The sequence below is a fragment of the Danio aesculapii genome, chromosome 8 (assembly GCF_903798145.1).
Source record: "Danio aesculapii chromosome 8, fDanAes4.1, whole genome shotgun sequence".
Classification (NCBI taxonomy): domain Eukaryota; kingdom Metazoa; phylum Chordata; class Actinopteri; order Cypriniformes; family Danionidae; genus Danio; species Danio aesculapii.
The window spans coordinates 18,348,361-18,365,788 of record NC_079442.1 but is presented as its reverse complement, the minus strand read 5'-3'; the positions used below and the strand labels follow the sequence as shown (position 1 = coordinate 18,365,788).

The 17,428-nt window shown below is 38.8% G+C and overlaps 2 protein-coding genes across 2 annotated transcripts; one reads left to right on the top strand and one right to left on the bottom strand.

Annotated features, from left to right (window-relative positions):
* Positions 1 to 6,380: 6,380 nt before the first annotated feature.
* Positions 6,381 to 7,672, bottom strand: LOC130234034 (H-2 class II histocompatibility antigen, A-U alpha chain). The gene is made up of 4 exons (XM_056464310.1): positions 7,595 to 7,672; positions 7,105 to 7,377; positions 6,645 to 6,926; positions 6,381 to 6,565 (listed from the first exon to the last, which is right to left on the bottom strand). Exons 1-4 carry the CDS (start codon positions 7,656 to 7,658, stop codon positions 6,444 to 6,446), a joined length of 741 nt encoding a protein of 246 aa, XP_056320285.1. The 5' UTR covers positions 7,659 to 7,672; the 3' UTR covers positions 6,381 to 6,443.
* A 7,842-nt stretch (positions 7,673 to 15,514) lies between these two features.
* Positions 15,515 to 16,916, top strand: LOC130233349 (rano class II histocompatibility antigen, A beta chain). Its single transcript, XM_056463346.1, has 5 exons — positions 15,515 to 15,593; positions 15,727 to 16,002; positions 16,126 to 16,407; positions 16,493 to 16,606; positions 16,741 to 16,916. Exons 1-5 carry the CDS (start codon positions 15,536 to 15,538, stop codon positions 16,830 to 16,832), a joined length of 822 nt encoding a protein of 273 aa, XP_056319321.1. The 5' UTR covers positions 15,515 to 15,535; the 3' UTR covers positions 16,833 to 16,916.
* The last annotated feature ends 512 nt before the right edge of the window (positions 16,917 to 17,428 follow it).

Below are 17,428 nucleotides of genomic sequence, written 5' to 3'. Positions count from 1 at the left end.
TCTGGACAAGCTGAGAGAAGATGAGTGAGTGCCTACCACTGGTGGCCCCCACCCGCAAAGTTAAACTCACGTTAATGACATAGGCAGACTCGTCCGGGCTTCTGGAGGCCTACTCGACCTCCTGGATTGTCAGGTTCTGGAAGACCCCACAGCGATGGCCTGTGATGGAGGTCAGGTAGCCGGTCAGAAAACCATAGAAGCGCCACTGCTGTCTGGTGTCTGGGCTGGACTTGAGGCCATCTGATGGAAGGCAGTAAGGGATTAGACTTTTCCAACAAACCTTGTTACATCACGAATGGTTTAACTTAGCGATAGCCGCTGGTGCCCAAAGGCAAAAAGATACTCTGCTCCGGTGCGCCAGCAGCTCTCGGTCAAACGAGCCACGTCAGCAGCGTACCCCCCTTAACCCCCGTTCTCTGTTCGGGGGTTAAGGGGGGTACGCTGACGTGGCTCGTTTGACCAAGAGCTGCTGGCACCCCGGAGCAGAAGAGGGAAGAACAGAAAGGTCAGCGTTTCCACAAGTGGTGGTGGAAACGCCGACCGGCGAACCGAACACTCACCTAGAAGGGCAGGGATTTTTCTTCCAGCGGTCCGGTGACAGCGTAGCAGGGTGGCTTTGGAGATGAGTCGGCCTTCTTTTGCCTGCTTGTTTCTTACCTCGTGTACCACGACGCGGCGGCGTATGCCGCGAATGAGAGCTCAAAGCTCCCTGCGAACCAGCACCAGGGTGGTGCTGGAGAGGCGGCAGGAGGCCGGCGGGGTTTCAGAGAGATAATCTAGGAACTGTGTTACATTCTTCAGGTAGTGCTGCCTCGTGGGTTCGGCCATGCCCGTTTGGCCCAGCAGAGCAGACCAAGCTCGGATGCGCGCCGGTTGGTTGAGGAAAGACAAGGTTTCTGGGTCCGCGTGGCCTTTCGTCATGTAGCCTAGGAAGGCCTTGACCCTCGCCATTTTGGAGGCGACGTTGTTCTGCAGACGGCCAGTGGGCTCGCTTCCCAATTGGAAACCCTCAAACTCTTCCAAAAGCAGGTCTGCAGAACGGGGACGAAAGTCAAAAGTCAGCCTTGATGACATACCCCCAGCAGCCCAACAGAAAAGTGCCATAACCATACTCAACTCAGGGCGCAGGCCTGGTCCAGGTACAGATACTTTGTTGGATCGTAGGCTTCCAGAGGCCCGGAGGCTGACCCTCGCGCGGGGGCCGGGTCGGGGGATGGTGCTGGCGGTGCAGGAGACGAGCTTGCCCGCCTGCTCTTCCTCCCCTCTTCCCCCCTCCTCAACTCTCAATAATGGCAGGTGAATTCGAGCTGGGTGGACCTCACCTTGTCCACCTGCTTGCGGAGGTCTGAAAGCTGGGCCTGTATGCGCTCCGTAGCGAGCCTGCAGCGGGGGTCGGCGCACGGACACTCGGCTTCTGGGCCGTCTGGTACCCGTTCCTCTTCTGAGGACGATGCCAGCCGAGACACCACGGGTACCATCGGTTGAGTGGACTGCAATCACCGCAACTCTCGAGCCACTTTCCGACACTTCGCTCGCCCCATGGCCTCTTTCCTGGCCGAGACGGAGAGCTCGGCGTGCTGCTTTAGGTGTCTGTCTAGGCGGGCCGGCGTCCTTCGACAGCCGGCCACCGGGCACACCGTCTTCCACGTCTCCACGCAGTCAGCGGCGAGCCCCAGCAAAAGGTTCTTCTCATGCGCGTTTGACACCTTGTGGACCGCGGACAGGTGCGGTGAGAGCCGGCCGTAGACGTTGAAGTAGAGTGCACATTCGGCCATAACCGTTAAAGACCAAGGCTGGAGGGAAAGAGACCCACACGCCGCGTGGAGCAGCTTAAAAGATGGCGGACGAGGCGTCCACCACTTCCACGTCATTGATGCTGGTGATCCCTCCCTCTTAAAGGGGAAGAGCGATACCTTCAAGTCTTTTGGTGGATTTTTCTCCAAGGAACATCGCACCGTTTTAGGCAGCTTTACTGTGCCAGCAGTGGGGACTTTTTTGTGCTGCTTTTTATTTCCCTTTTTCCACTTGGCCACTGACCCCCTGCTTCTTTCGCATGACCCAAGGATGAGTGGCCGTAGGCATGCGGGAAATGGACGCAACAGTTCGGGCAGCCAGCCTGACCATTGACCCCCTGCTTCTTTCATATGACCCAAGGACGCCCGGCCGGAGGCATGCGGGAAGCGGATGCATCAGTTTGGATCAACGGCTTGGCTACTGACCCCCTGCTTCTTTCCCATGACCCAAGGACACTCGGGCAGAGGCATGCGGGAAATGGATGCATAAGTTTGGGCCAACGGCTTGGCCACTGACCCCCTGCTTCTTTCCCATGACCCAAGGACGCGCGGCTGGAGGCATGCGGGAAATGGACGCATCAGTTCGGTCAGCCAGCCTGACCATTGACCCCCTGCTTCTTTCCTATGATCCAAGGACGTGCGGCCGGAGGCATGTGGGAAACGGACGCATCAGTTCGGGCCAACGGCTTGGCTACTGACCCCCTGCTTCTTTCCCAAGACCCAAGGACGCGTGGCCGGAGGCATGCGGGGAACGGACGCATCAGTTCGGGCCAACGGCTTGGCTACTGAACCCCTGCTTCTTTCCCATGACCCAAGGACACTCGGCCAGATGCATGCGGGAAATGGACGCATCAGTTTGGGCCAACGGCTTGGCCACTGACCCCCTGCTTCTTTCCCATGACCCAAGGATGCGCGGCCGGAGGCATGCGGGAAACGGACGCATCAGTTCGGGTCAACGGCTTGGCCACTGACCCCCTGCTTCTTTCCCATGACCCAAGGATGCGCGGCCGGAGGCATGCGGGAAACGGACGCATCAGTTCGGGTCAACGGCTTGGCCACTGACCCCCTGGTTCGTTGAACCGCAAAGCCCTCTTTTTTTCACCTTCTCCAAAAACCTGATGGCAGGTCAGAGACAATCGTTGTCAGACAAGTACCTCCAGGCGCAGGACGTCCCGGAAAGGCAGTCTCCCGTCAGGCATGGCTTGGTGGGTTGGGGCCTGGGTCTAGTCAACTACACCGGTGAGCATCGCCACCGGCCGTCTGGACCTTAGAATGACCAACCATCCCCCAAATGGACTTGGTTTCAAAAGCTGGCTGGAAAGACCTACCATCATCCAAATGAGGGTTTGTTGTTCCAATCAATTTTTTTACTTCCTCAGATTTAGGCTTATTAATTCACATGTGATTTAAATGGTGTGAGACACAGAAGATAGACTCAAGCAATTTTGCCATGCTTGAAGCTTAGAGGTGGAAAATAATTAAAGTTAGTTTCTGTGTGCACAGGAGGAACCACAAACCATACCCGTGTCTGCCTGAAAACAGTGGTTGGTGTGCGGTTAACGCAAACTTCACAGTTCACTTAAAGTAATCTTATTTGCACCAAATCATGGAAATGGTGCACGTATGAGTTGGTCAAGCAGTGTATTTATGCATTTAAACACTCACTTTTCTGACACACATACTCTTAATGACCCTCAATAAGCATATCTAATTTCTTATTTAATTATGCAATTCCAAATAGTATTAAAATACAAGTTAATGTTTAAATTTCAAAGGTATACAAATATGTATATGTACATGCAACATATATTTCAAAATTTATCAAAAAACATTTCCAGGTTTTGATGAATAAGCTACTACATGTTAATATTTTACATTTAAGTACAGCAGTTCATTTTTTTGACTTTTCAAGTACAGAGCCATTTTTGATACATTTTTAAAAGCACATTTTAATTTAAACTTTAAATTTTTTATTTATTTTTTTTTTTTAAGTACAGTTAATATTCAAATTATTTCTAATGTTTAAAGTAGCTGACAATAATAACTATTCTTAATAATAGGAATTAATCTGCCTTGTTTTTGAACTGCGCAGTAATGTGGCAGCTTAATTAGGTCTGCTATGCTATGCTGACATTTATTTTTCTGAGGTGAAAAAAGTTTGAGAACCACTGGCCTAAACCCTTGAGCACTGGAATCTACACTGTTGTGATGTCACAATTGCATTGCATTCTGTGACATGCAGGTTCTGGAGTGTAGATTTTAAGCAGATTCGCTCGAGGGGTCGAGGGTATGTCCATGTAAGATTCCCTCATTCACTTGAAGTGGAATGCATTTCACAATGGCTGTGGAGATTCCTTTGAGGTGACATGGTTAGGAAACAATGAAACAAAATACTCTATGGGGAAAATAAATTATCATCTTTCTGATTGTCCTCCGTTCAAAACAGTATACAATTGCTGTACTTGTGGGCAATTGCTGATAAATAGTTGTAATATTATCATGTAATATTCAAAACAAGCACAGGGTACAAATGGAGCAGCATGATCAATATTGTTTTCAAAAAGAACTAAAATTATTCATTCATTCACTTTCCTTCGGCTTAGTCCCTGATTTATCAGGGGTTGCCACATCAGAATGAATTAACAGAATAAACTGGCTGTAGTGTATGGGCATGTGTGAGATTGAGAGAGTGTAGGGGTGTTTCCCAGTACTGAGTTGCGGCTGGAAGGGGATCTACTGTGTATAACATATGCCAGAGTAGTTGGTGGATCATTCCGCTGTGGCGACCCCTGATAAATCAGAAACTAAGAAAAGTTAATTAATTAATAAATAAATATAAATAAAGCTGCAAGTAGTGATGAAAAGGACCTCGCTGTGGCAATGATTTGCAATGAAAGGGTGGCGCTATGACTGACAGACATTGTGTGGCTGAATTATAAGTACTTCCTCCACAGTGGCGAAGCACTGAACATTGTCAGTCTGCCACGGACACGGCCTTTGGCTAAAACTCTAGATCTTCACAATTAATCATCACAAAGGCCTTTGGATTATACTAACAGAACTTGCTTGGAGGAGTTTGTTACAGTGTAAAACATTTCATTTAATGTTGCCAGCAGGTGGCGCTATAACTGTAACTGGATATTGGCATGTAAACGTGTTCAGGTCAGGACTGTTATCAAACAAGTGAATTTTGAGACAGATCAGACAATGCATGTCTGAGTTATAACAACTTCCTGTTTCGTGGTGAAACATCAAAGTTTGTGAGGTCACCACGGACACGCCCTTCTACGAAAACTCTAGATCTTTACAATTTATCATCGCTAAGGCCTTTAGATGACAAAAGCCAATTTTGGTGTCGATCTGATAAAATCCCTAGGAGGAGTTTGTTAAAATACAACGCCTGGAAATGGCAAAACCTGCACTTTTTTGAAAAGGAATTTAAAAATATCCCACTTCCTGTTCACTTTTGGATTTCGCTTCAAGACACTTTTTTGTAGGTTTTGGCATGTTTGATTTGTGTGTTAATTTTCATACGTGTGGGTGAAACGTAGCTCGGGGGCTACTCTGTCAAACGCACATAGGTAGCGCTGTTGAGCCATTTTGCCACACCCACTTCCGAAGCCCATATCAAACGTAAATGTTTGCCACTTTTGGTGTGTGTGCAAAGTTTTGTGAGTTTTCGAGCACGTTTAGACCCTTAAAAATGCTATTCATTAGAAAAGGGAAATTTCCCAGGAAATTGTAAACATCACATCATGGTTAATAGGGACAGTTGTAAAATTTCCTGGGAAATTGTATTGTATGAAAACATCACATCATGGTTTAAGGGGACAGTTGTAAAATTTATACACACGCACATCGTGGTATGTAGGGTCAATTTTTCAAATGCCTAAAAAACTAATAAGGGGCTTTATTAGGAGTCATAAAACAACATAGTGGGTCTCAGAATTACAGGGTCACGGATGTGTCCCTCTATACCATGGTTACCCTGTAAACCTGGTGTTTTACCCTGTAAACCATGTATACAAGAACACACACACACACACACACGGCACGTCCCGCCAATTAAATTGGATTGATTTCACCTGTGCTTCAGGAGTTTATAAGAGAGGGATTGTATCCCACAGCGTCTCCTAACAGACGCAGCGTTGAGTTCCCTGCGGGGGAGTTAATATTATTTCATAAAGCAGATATGACGCAGATTATGCAGAGAAACAGGTTTATTTATTTTTTTTCAATTTGCAATGCAAATATATATGCTATTTGTATATGACAACGGCACTGTAAAAATTCTTGCCACATTCCTTTTCCTTTAGTTTTTAGTTTTTCTAGCCATGTCAATATACGTCTGTCAAATTGACAAAAAAAAATCATATATATAATTACATATATCATATAACTTAAAAATAGTTGAAGCCTGATTAACTTTATTGAAATACCTTGAAGTAACAAAAATGCATGTGTCATGATTTTTGTCATCGCATTTTTTACAGTGTAAGTCCAGAAATACAGTACATGTGTTCTTACATCAATATTTAGTAATCAACATTTTAAGTGGATCAAAATATTTTTCAAAAATGGGTGTTGTTCAATAGTTTTAGGACAACTTTGATTAATGGTTTTGCATCTCTAATGTTGACTAATGTATAATTATATCCATTTTTTGCCTTTGGCAATAAAAATGACTCCAGTGGCAAAACCCAGCAGCCCAAGAGCAAGACCAACTCCACAGAACACTGATGGACCAATGCTGGGCTGCTTTACCTCCACATCTGCACACAAACATTTGGGAAATTCATCATGTGTCTCAGAACTTATGTGTGAAATTGTGATTGTTAAATAAACACTCACCCCATGTTCTGGTCTGAGGTTGTTGAAGAGCTTTGTGCTCTACAGAACAGCTATAAATGTCTCCTTCTTCAGGAATGACGCTCAGTCGAGAAAAGACATTCATTGTTGCATCTTTGTTAGGGTAATATCTGCTAATAGTGGATCCATCTGTCACATTCACATTGTTCTTGGTCCACAACACTCTGACTGGCGGAGGGAAAAATCCAGTCACATGACAGATCAGAGTGTTGTTGACATTTAACTTGACATCATTTCTGGGGTAAAGTGAGGTCCAGGGGGGTTCTGGAAGATAATATAATACTTTTTTGCATTTATTATTTTAGTTTCCTGTGTTTGAATTTTATATGAAAAAATATTTGGACATTACAGATTCTTCGTATTGAATTGGCAATGATAAATGTTCAGACCAGATGTCTTTTACAGTAGATATCAGCTGTGTGGAGTAAAAAAAAAATCTCACCAAGAGGTTCAGTTTCTTGAGATGCATCAAAAGAGAGTGTCTTGTGGTAAATCTCTGTGCAGAGAGCTGTTATTCCAACATCATCGAGGTTTAGATCATTCAAAAAATAATCCGAATTTGCATCCAAAAAGGTGTATACAATATCAGGTAGTGTGATAACTAGTTTCCCCTCTTCTATGTCAAAATACGCAGCCTCTTCAGTATCAACATTGAAGACAATTTTATCATACGATGATCCACTGCATGTTTCAATGAAGCCAAATTCAGGATAACCTAAAGGTTTCAGAATTTCAGAAATGCATAGTATCTACACAAAATTACATCTCTCTTTATGAAGCAATTGTATGAGAATAACTAAAAAGTAAAAAGTATACAAATACTGTCATTTTTAGTTAATATATTTAGAATAAAATATTCATAATAAATAAGTTGCTTTTTACATTGTTAATTACAAATAACACTACATGTTTCTCTCGAAGATTTCACTTACTTTGGCCTTCAGTGTATATCAAACATGAAATAAAAAATGTTATTCCACAGAATGTTTCAAGCATGTTTGTTGACAGAAGTCCAGTCAGAGCTGTTGGATCTTCACCTTTTTGCCACTGTGGTCATAAACTGGAAATTCTTGTTTGATCTAATCTGAAACTGTGACATGTTATGTGTGACATCACGTGTGTTATTTGTGTGTTACATCTTTTGTGTTGATAAGTTTTAATTTAGAATTCCTGAAATTATATAAAGTAGGTCACAACCCACATACTGTAGCAAAATTTCTGGCCCAGCTCTGGCCCACATGCTGCAGTGAATTACAGTACATGACTGGACCAAGTCTGGCTTTCAAACAAGGGCCAAACATGGACCATATCTGGGTCAAGTAAGCATTGCGCTTTAGGCACAATATGGGCATGCCTTTTCTCGAAGAAGACCTGATTGACAGATTTTTTTTCTTTACTCAAAACTACTTTTAATATATTTTTAATTTGGGTTAACACAGGCCAAACTTCTGTGGCCCACATATCAACTTTTAACATCTGGGCCAAATACTACATTTTAAATCTGGCCCAAATCTTGTGTGCCACCTTAAAGACAGTGCCACCTCTGCCAAACCCAGGCCATGTTTGACCCACATGCTGTATGCCAGTGCCTGGAAGAATGCCTGCTGTGAAAAATGTGGGCCAGCATTCTTTGCTCCCTAGGAAATGATCAAGATGATAATTATGGGACATTCTACCAGAAACTGTGACATTATATGTGTTATATGTGACATCACATGCGTTATTCCTTTGTGTTAATATGTTTACACTGTGACATGTTATGTGTTATGTGTGACATCACATGCGTTATTCCTTTGTGTTAATATGTTTACACTGTGATATGTTATGTGTTATATGTGACATCACATGCGTTATTCCTTTGTGTTAATATGTTTACACTGTGACATGTTATGTGTTATATGTGACGTCACATGCGTTATTCCTTTGTGTTAATATGTTTACACTGTGACATGTTATGTGTTATATCACATGCGTTATTCCTTTGTGTTAATATGTTTACACTGTGACATGTTATGTGTTATATCACATGCGTTATTCCTTTGTGTTAATATGTTTACACTGTGACATGTTATGTGTTATATGTGACATCACATGCGTTATTCCTTTGTGTTAATATGTTTACACTGTGACATGTTATGTGTTATATCACATGCGTTATTCCTTTGTGTTAATATGTTTACACTGTGACATGTTATGTGTTATATGTGACATCACATGCGTTATTCCTTTGTGTTAATATGTTTACACTGTGACATGTTATGTGTTATATCACATGCGTTATTCCTTTGTGTTAATATGTTTACACTGTGACATGTTATGTGTTATGTGTGACATCACATGCGTTATTCCTTTGTGTTAATATGTTTACACTGTGACATGTTATGTGTGACATCACATGCGTTATTCCTTTGTGTTAATATGTTTACACTGTGACATGTTATGTGTGACATCACATGCGTTATTCCTTTGTGTTAATATGTTTACACTGTGACATGTTATGTGTTATATGTGACGTCACATGGGTTATTCCTTTGTGTTAATATGTTTACACTGTGACATGTTATGTGTTATATGTGACGTCACATGGGTTATTCCTTTGTGTTAATATGTTTACACTGTGACATGTTATGTGTTATATGTGACGTCACATGCGTTATTCCTTTGTGTTAATATGTTTACACTGTGACATGTTATGTGTTATATCACATGCGTTATTCCTTTGTGTTAATATGTTTACACTGTGACATGTTATGTGTGACATCACATGCGTTATTCCTTTGTGTTAATATGTTTACACTGTGACATGTTATGTGTGACATCACATGCGTTATTCCTTTGTGTTAATATGTTTACACTGTGACATGTTATGTGTTATACGTGACATCACATGCGTTATTCCTTTGTGTTAATATGTTTACACTGTGACATGTTATGTGTTATATGTGACATCACATGCGTTATTCCTTTGTGTTAATATGTTTACACTGTGACATGTTATGTGTTATATGTGACATCACATGCGTTATTCCTTTGTGTTAATATGTTTACACTGTGACATGTTATGTGTTATATGTGACATCACATGCGTTATTCCTTTGTGTTAATATGTTTACACTGTGACATGTTATGTGTTATATCACATGCGTTATTCCTTTGTGTTAATATGTTTACACTGTGACATGTTATGTGTTATGTGTGACATCACATGCGTTATTCCTTTGTGTTAATATGTTTACACTGTGACATGTTATGTGTTATATGTGACATCACATGCGTTATTCCTTTGTGTTAATATGTTTACACTGTGACATGTTATGTGTTATATCACATGCGTTATTCCTTTGTGTTAATATGTTTACACTGTGACATGTTATGTGTTATGTGTGACATCACATGCGTTATTCCTTTGTGTTAATATGTTTACACTGTGACATGTTATGTGTGACATCACATGCGTTATTCCTTTGTGTTAATATGTTTACACTGTGACATGTTATGTGTTATGTGTGACATCACATGCGTTATTCCTTTGTGTTAATATGTTTACACTGTGATATGTTATGTGTTATATGTGACATCACATGCGTTATTCCTTTGTGTTAATATGTTTACACTGTGACATGTTATGTGTTATATGTGACGTCACATGCGTTATTCCTTTGTGTTAATATGTTTACACTGTGACATGTTATGTGTTATATCACATGCGTTATTCCTTTGTGTTAATATGTTTACACTGTGACATGTTATGTGTTATGTGTGACATCACATGCGTTATTCCTTTGTGTTAATATGTTTACACTGTGACATGTTATGTGTGACATCACATGCGTTATTCCTTTGTGTTAATATGTTTACACTGTGACATGTTATGTGTGACATCACATGCGTTATTCCTTTGTGTTAATATGTTTACACTGTGACATGTTATGTGTTATATGTGACGTCACATGGGTTATTCCTTTGTGTTAATATGTTTACACTGTGACATGTTATGTGTTATATGTGACGTCACATGCGTTATTCCTTTGTGTTAATATGTTTACACTGTGACATGTTATGTGTTATATCACATGCGTTATTCCTTTGTCTTAATATGTTTACACTGTGACATGTTATGTGTGACATCACATGCGTTATTCCTTTGTGTTAATATGTTTACACTGTGACATGTTATGTGTGACATCACATGCGTTATTCCTTTGTGTTAATATGTTTACACTGTGACATGTTATGTGTTATACGTGACATCACATGCGTTATTCCTTTGTGTTAATATGTTTACACTGTGACATGTTATGTGTTATATGTGACATCACATGCGTTATTCCTTTGTGTTAATATGTTTACACTGTGACATGTTATGTGTTATATGTGACATCACATGCGTTATTCCTTTGTGTTAATATGTTTACACTGTGACATGTTATGTGTTATATGTGACATCGCATGCGTTATTCCTTTGTGTTAATATGTTTACACTGTGACATGTTATGTGTTATATGTGACATCGCATGCGTTATTCCTTTGTGTTAATATGTTTAGGGTAATTTAGAATTCCTGAAAGTATATACAGTAAGGTCACAAATGATCATGATCAGTGGTGTAGTCCTAAAAAAAAAGGTGGTGTACTATTACCCAACCCACCCATGCTGTATTATAATTTTACCTGAACGTTTCAGCGAGACATCATTCAGTTGACTTCGAAAAACAAATTAAGATGAGAGTTAAAAAAACATTTGGTATACAGTTAAAGGGGATGCAAATACACGTAAATTAGGGAGGTCTAATCAGCAAAACAAGTGAGTATACTCAGGGTATACGCAATTATTGATCCTCAGAAATCGTAATACCCAAACAGACTACACCACTGATCATGATAATTATTGTCCCTGAAGTAAAAACATTTTATCTTTATTAAAAACACTTTAGAAATTGACAAACCCTGTCATTGTCCTTGTCCTCAGCCCAATTAACCTACGGCTTTAATAGGTTTGTTATGCTAAAAACTAAAAAAAAATTGCAAGTTGTTATCATTCACATCAATTGATTAAAAGCATGAAATTATAAATAAATTCTAGAAATAAATATATAGTACAAATAAACTGACAATTGTCCTCATGTTTCTGTCAGTTCTGTCACAATTACAATAAATTTAACATAAAATGAGTGGAATACACGTTTAAGGCTATGACATCATTTGACGGAGAAGCTGACAGTGATCAAAGATGCGTTCTATCATTGAACTGTGTGAATTTATGTTGTTGTTTTTTTTTGTATGATTTTGTGAGGACAGCAAGCTTTAAGGTCAGGTCGTGTCACGTTTTTTATAAGTGAAAATGTACGTTTCTGGTAAAATGTCCCATATCAACATGATAATTGTGCTTAAATGTGTTAAATGTTAATTTATTTAAAAAGTTCTACAGTATTTGTACTCTGTTAAAGTCATTTGTCAAATAGTAAATATTTATTTGTACACCGAAGAAAAAAATGATTAAACTCATCAGTAGAGGGCGCAAAGAGACCGTTTTTTGTGTATTGAAAGCACTACACTCAGAAAAAAGGTACACGGTGGTACAAAAAATTGTTCGAGGACTCGTTTTGTACCTTTGTAAAAAATGTACCTTGTATGGTACAGAAAGACCTCTTATGATACTGTATCTTGCCTTTTATGGTACAACTGAAATGAAGGTGCACAATTGTTCCAACATAAAAGGTACAAAAGTGTTGAACAACTCCAAGTCTTTTATTACAATATCTATGAAAATAAATATGGCTGGAAAGGCAAAGTGGTTTTATGAATATTTTCTATATTAAAACAAGAATCATCTTTTAAAAGCATGTTTTAAGAAACTCATAAACATTAATTATTCAGTTTTATAATACAATAATACAAAACAACTGGTAAAACATAAAGGTATTGTAGACTAAACATTTAAGGCACTTTAATAAATGTTTGGTAAGCATTATTGACACTGTTCAGGTAAAAAGTGTCTTGTCACTGTAGTGGTACCTTTATGGATCAGATACCTTTCATGAAGGTACAATACTGTGTCTGCAGGTTTTAAAAAACAGGTACATTTTGGTTTCCCATGGTACAAAGGTACTGCCCCAGTGACAACATTTCACCATTTCTTCTGAGAGTGTATGTTTAAATGTGCTGTGTATAATACTTATCTTTCATTTTAATTTCATCAAGTTTACACATTTGATCTCAGTAGGCTATGAAAAAAATTATTTACATTTCACAAAATATGTAAGACAAGCCGTTTTAGATGTTTCTTCATTTACACAAACACATTTGACCCCGTGGACTGTCAGATACTGAAATTATATTTATTTAATTTTATTTATTTGATTAGTTTCAAAACAACAAACATATTCATGGCAGACATAAGTTAGATTATTTGTTAAAAACCAAGGAGCTTGGATTTGATACAGCAGGTTTTGCAATGCAAATTTACTTGGAAGTGCATGATGACAGGAAAACAATTGCTAATAAAATTGCTAATAAAAACAGCCCCAGTGGCAAGCCGATTATACTTATGGGTTTAAATGTGAGTTTTTCTTTATCCTGTTGAAAAAATTGTTCCTTAAATTAGATGAACATAACAAAACTGTAAAAATTACAATAAATTGAACATTGGTTTTGTAATCCCAATCTAATTTTTTAAACAGCAAGACTCTCAAGAGAATCACTGTGTTTACTAATTAAAATGTTAAAAAAAGGTTTTAAAATTTAAATAAAATTGTTTTTGTTTACAAAATTAACTGATGACAAGAAGATTTGACTACTATACACTGCAAATGAGGTCAAGTTTTTCTTAAATTAATGCATACCATCCCCTTATTAATCTGTTGATTCTGTAAATGTTTATCCAATCACATTGCTGTAAGGATAAGCACACAGTGGGTCTGCTTAAAATAATTTATTCATCATATATGACTTCAGAACAAAAGGGAATTTCAGTTTGTCCTTTTACATGCAAATGTAGCCTTACTCAATTTTCATACAGAATCAGTACAAGCTAAATAAACTATCTCCACACCCCCACCCCCACCGTCCACCCTTTAAGTTCTCTTTCATATTGTTCTCTAAAATAATAAAACAAAGGTGAGGAAGTAACCAGTTATTTCAATTCAATTGATTCATTTCTGAATGACGCAGGTGACTATTGATGCTGCACCTGAAATCAAATACAGTATTTGAAAAACAGTATACATTCAACAGTCAAAATGAACAGCTCATATTCAAAGGCATTACATATGGGTAAATTTGACTTTACAATTCTTATCAATATACAGGTGCAGCAACAGAAAGTTGATTTATTTCAGTAATTCAATAAAAAAAAATGAAACTCAAACAGTATATTATATAGATTCATTTCATATTATACACTTTACACTTTATTACACTTTAATATATTTATTACAGCCCTTATTTTCAATTACCTTTTTTACTTATTTTTGAGTGCCTTGGACTAATTATTTTCATCAGTGAAAGAGTTTGTTGTTAAGTAACTTAACTGGCCCGCACAGAGTCCTGACCTCAACTTGACAAGACACCTTTTTACAATAAATCAGTGAATTACTGTAACAGCTGCTATATTTCAAATGTTTATGTCTTTTCATTTTTGATGATTATGGCTTACAGCTAATGAAAACCCAAAATTCAGTATCTCAGAAAATGTGTATATTATTTAAGACAAATAAAAAAAGATTTTCAAAACTACTGAACAGTATGAACATGTACAGCACTCAATACTTGGTCGGTAGCTCCATGTGCATGAATTACTCTAGCAATGCACTAGGGCAGTGTTTCCCAACCCTGTTCCTGAAGGCACACCAACAGTACACATTTTCAACCTCTCCCTAATCAAACACACCTGAATCAACTTATCATAACATTAGATGAGACTCCAACACCTGAAGTTAATGGGTCAGAAAAGGGAGACATCCAAAATATGTACTGTTGGTGTGCCTCCAGGAACAGAGTTGGGAAACACTGCACTAGGGCATGGTGGCAATCAGTTTGTGGCACTCTGAAGTCCAAGTTCCTCTGATGGCGGACTTCAGCTCTTCTGTGTTCTAGGTTCTGGTCTCTCCTGTCTTCCACTTCACAATATCCCATAAGGGGTTTATTCAACTTTTTGATGATGTTCTAATTTATTGAGATGCACCTTTAACCAGACTTGACCCATAAAATTATCAACATGGGTTGTAAATAACACCGGTTTAGTGAAAACCAATGACTGGGTGACTCGAATATATTGAAAATCTATTTTGCACAATTGAAAAACAGCCGTCGTGGGTACATTTTATCCCAAGTGGGTTGTGGTATTAATTTTGCATTTATCAATTTGAATAGTGTATATTGCAATTTTTTTGTTATAAAAGAAGTCACAGATATTTTTGCAACATACATGAATCACCTTATCCAATAAATATCTGTAAAGCTTAGTTATAACGATATCTTGAAATTTTTTGCTGACTGACTAGACTGATCTGTTCAGAATTTATTTTTTAATTCACAATTAATGTCTCAGTCACTGCACATGTACACTGTTGCTGGCCTTCAGAAAGCATTACATCTCTCTAAATAGGATTTTATATCTTCTCCAATTTATCATTTTGATTTATTTGTAAAGGCAGAGGAAAACCAGACATGTTTTACAATTATTTCTGATGGATCATGCAGACAAACAGTATGCTAAACAGAAGCAGGATTAAATAGTGTGCATGTGATCAACATCTTTTGTAAAGAAAATTTACATGCACACAATTGACCAACGACAAATGTGCCAGCATCGCATCAAGTTACTGTAGCCAGACAAAAGAAAGACAACGCTAGTATCAGTATACAGAACGACAAAATGCAGTTCAGTCGTCTTGCATGTCTGCCAATGATTTTGTCTGCTTTATTGGAAACAGGTAAGACAAAACACGTGTGTTTAAATTATTCACCTGAACAACACATTACTTCTTTAAAGTTCTCTTTAAAGGTGGTCTAATATTGGGCTGTTTTCTTTTTTACAAACACATTTTTGACTCTGTTATTTTTCAGCATGTGGAAATTACGGCTATCTTCAAAGTCAGTGTCGAGTACTGGGCTCTACTAAAAAAGTTGAGCTCATCTTCTCATTCATCTTCAACAAGATTGAATATATTAGATACAACAGTACCGATCAGAAGATTGTTGGCTACACTGAATTTGGAGAGAAATTGGTTGAAAACTATAAAAATAACACATTTGTACTAGTCCAGGCAGAGTTTGGGGTTGACAACTGTGAAAAAATTGCAAAGGCACTTATCTCTGATGGAACGCTGAATCATGTGACAGGTGAAAAACCTATCCATTTGTTCACCTCAAGTTACTCTTAGAACTTCATTTATAGACTGGTGTTATGGGTATTTGGTTAGATTTGATTTGTGTCTAATTCTTTTCCTTTCTTTCCTTCTACAGTGAAACCAGAAGTCATTATTCGGTCAGTTACTGAAGCTAAAGGAAATCAGAAAGCTGTTCTGTTGTGCAGTGCCTATGACTTTTACCCCAAAGCCATCAAACTGACGTGGATGAGAAATGATAAAAAGGTTACAGCTGATGTGACGTCCATTGAGGAGATGGCTGATGGAGACTGGTACTACCAGATTCACTCCCACCTGGAATATTTTCCTCAACCTGGAGAGAAGATCTCCTGTGTGGTGGATCACGCCAGCTCCCATAGACCCATGATCTATTACTGGGGTAAGAACACAGTTATGCTAAACGTGTCAAGAATCAGCCTGGACATATTTACATTACATAGTTTCAATCCTCATTCCTTTTACAGATCCCTCTCTCCCCGAGTCTGAAAGATCTAAAATCATTCTTGGAGCTTTGGGGCTGCTGATGGGGATCTTTACAGCAGCTGCAGGAGTGATCTATTATAAAAGAAAACAAACAGGTTAGTGTTTAATGACTTCAATCAAGACTTTGTTGCCTGGTCGTGCAAAAAAAACTGTAACTGTGCACTTTAAGGTATCTGTAACATAACTGAGATGTTTTTTTTTTTTTTTTTTTTTTTTTTGCTATCTACAGGCTTTTACAGACTTCCGGTTTATTTACTTCCACTGCAAACAATGAACGACACTGAACAGCACTATGCTGCAACATGTGACACTTTAACATAACATTCAGATCATCTGAGAGAACCAGTGATTCAATATGAAGAGTGCCCATCAATCATATATGCCTCATCTCCTGATTATTCATATTATCTCATATCATGTCATTGTTGTCAGTAACTGTTTAACTAAATGCATTTCTAAATTGTGTGTGTGTGTGTGTGTAAAGTTAACTTAGTGGACAGGTCAGAGTACATACAAAAGGGACAATAACAGTCAATAAATGAAGCAAGTATCATAGATATAAATAAAACAGATAGAAAGAAACCAGTCAGTGGTATGGAGTGACAACAATGCTAGTAATGTATGATAGTAATAATGACAGTAAAAAGAAAGAAAGGACCACAGTAATAATAACTGACAACAACAATAACAATAAATCACAAGTACTACACCAACTACTACTACTACTACAGAAAGTTACTAATGTTACAACCACTACTGCTGCTACTACATCCACAACGACTACTACAATGTCTACTACTACTGATACTACTACAACAATGACTACTACTACTGATACTACTACTTCTACTACAACTGATACTACTGCAACAACATCTACTACTATTACTACTACTGATACTACTACTACAACAATG

Excerpts from the sequence above, each read along its gene's own strand:
- LOC130234034 (XM_056464310.1), bottom strand. The coding sequence starts at position 7,658 with ATGCTTGAAACATTCTGTGGAATAACATTTTTTATTTCATGTTTGATA. Across the intron at positions 6,927-7,104 it reads TCAAGAAACTGAACCTCTTG|AACCCCCCTGGACCTCACTT; the intron begins GTGAGATTTTTT and ends ATTATCTTCCAG. Across the intron at positions 6,566-6,644 it reads ACCTCAGACCAGAACATGGG|ATGTGGAGGTAAAGCAGCCC; the intron begins GTGAGTGTTTAT and ends GTTTGTGTGCAG.
- LOC130233349 (XM_056463346.1), top strand. The coding sequence starts at position 15,536 with ATGCAGTTCAGTCGTCTTGCATGTCTGCCAATGATTTTGTCTGCTTTA. Across the intron at positions 16,003-16,125 it reads AACGCTGAATCATGTGACAG|TGAAACCAGAAGTCATTATT; the intron begins GTGAAAAACCTA and ends TTCCTTCTACAG. Across the intron at positions 16,607-16,740 it reads TTATAAAAGAAAACAAACAG|GCTTTTACAGACTTCCGGTT; the intron begins GTTAGTGTTTAA and ends TGCTATCTACAG.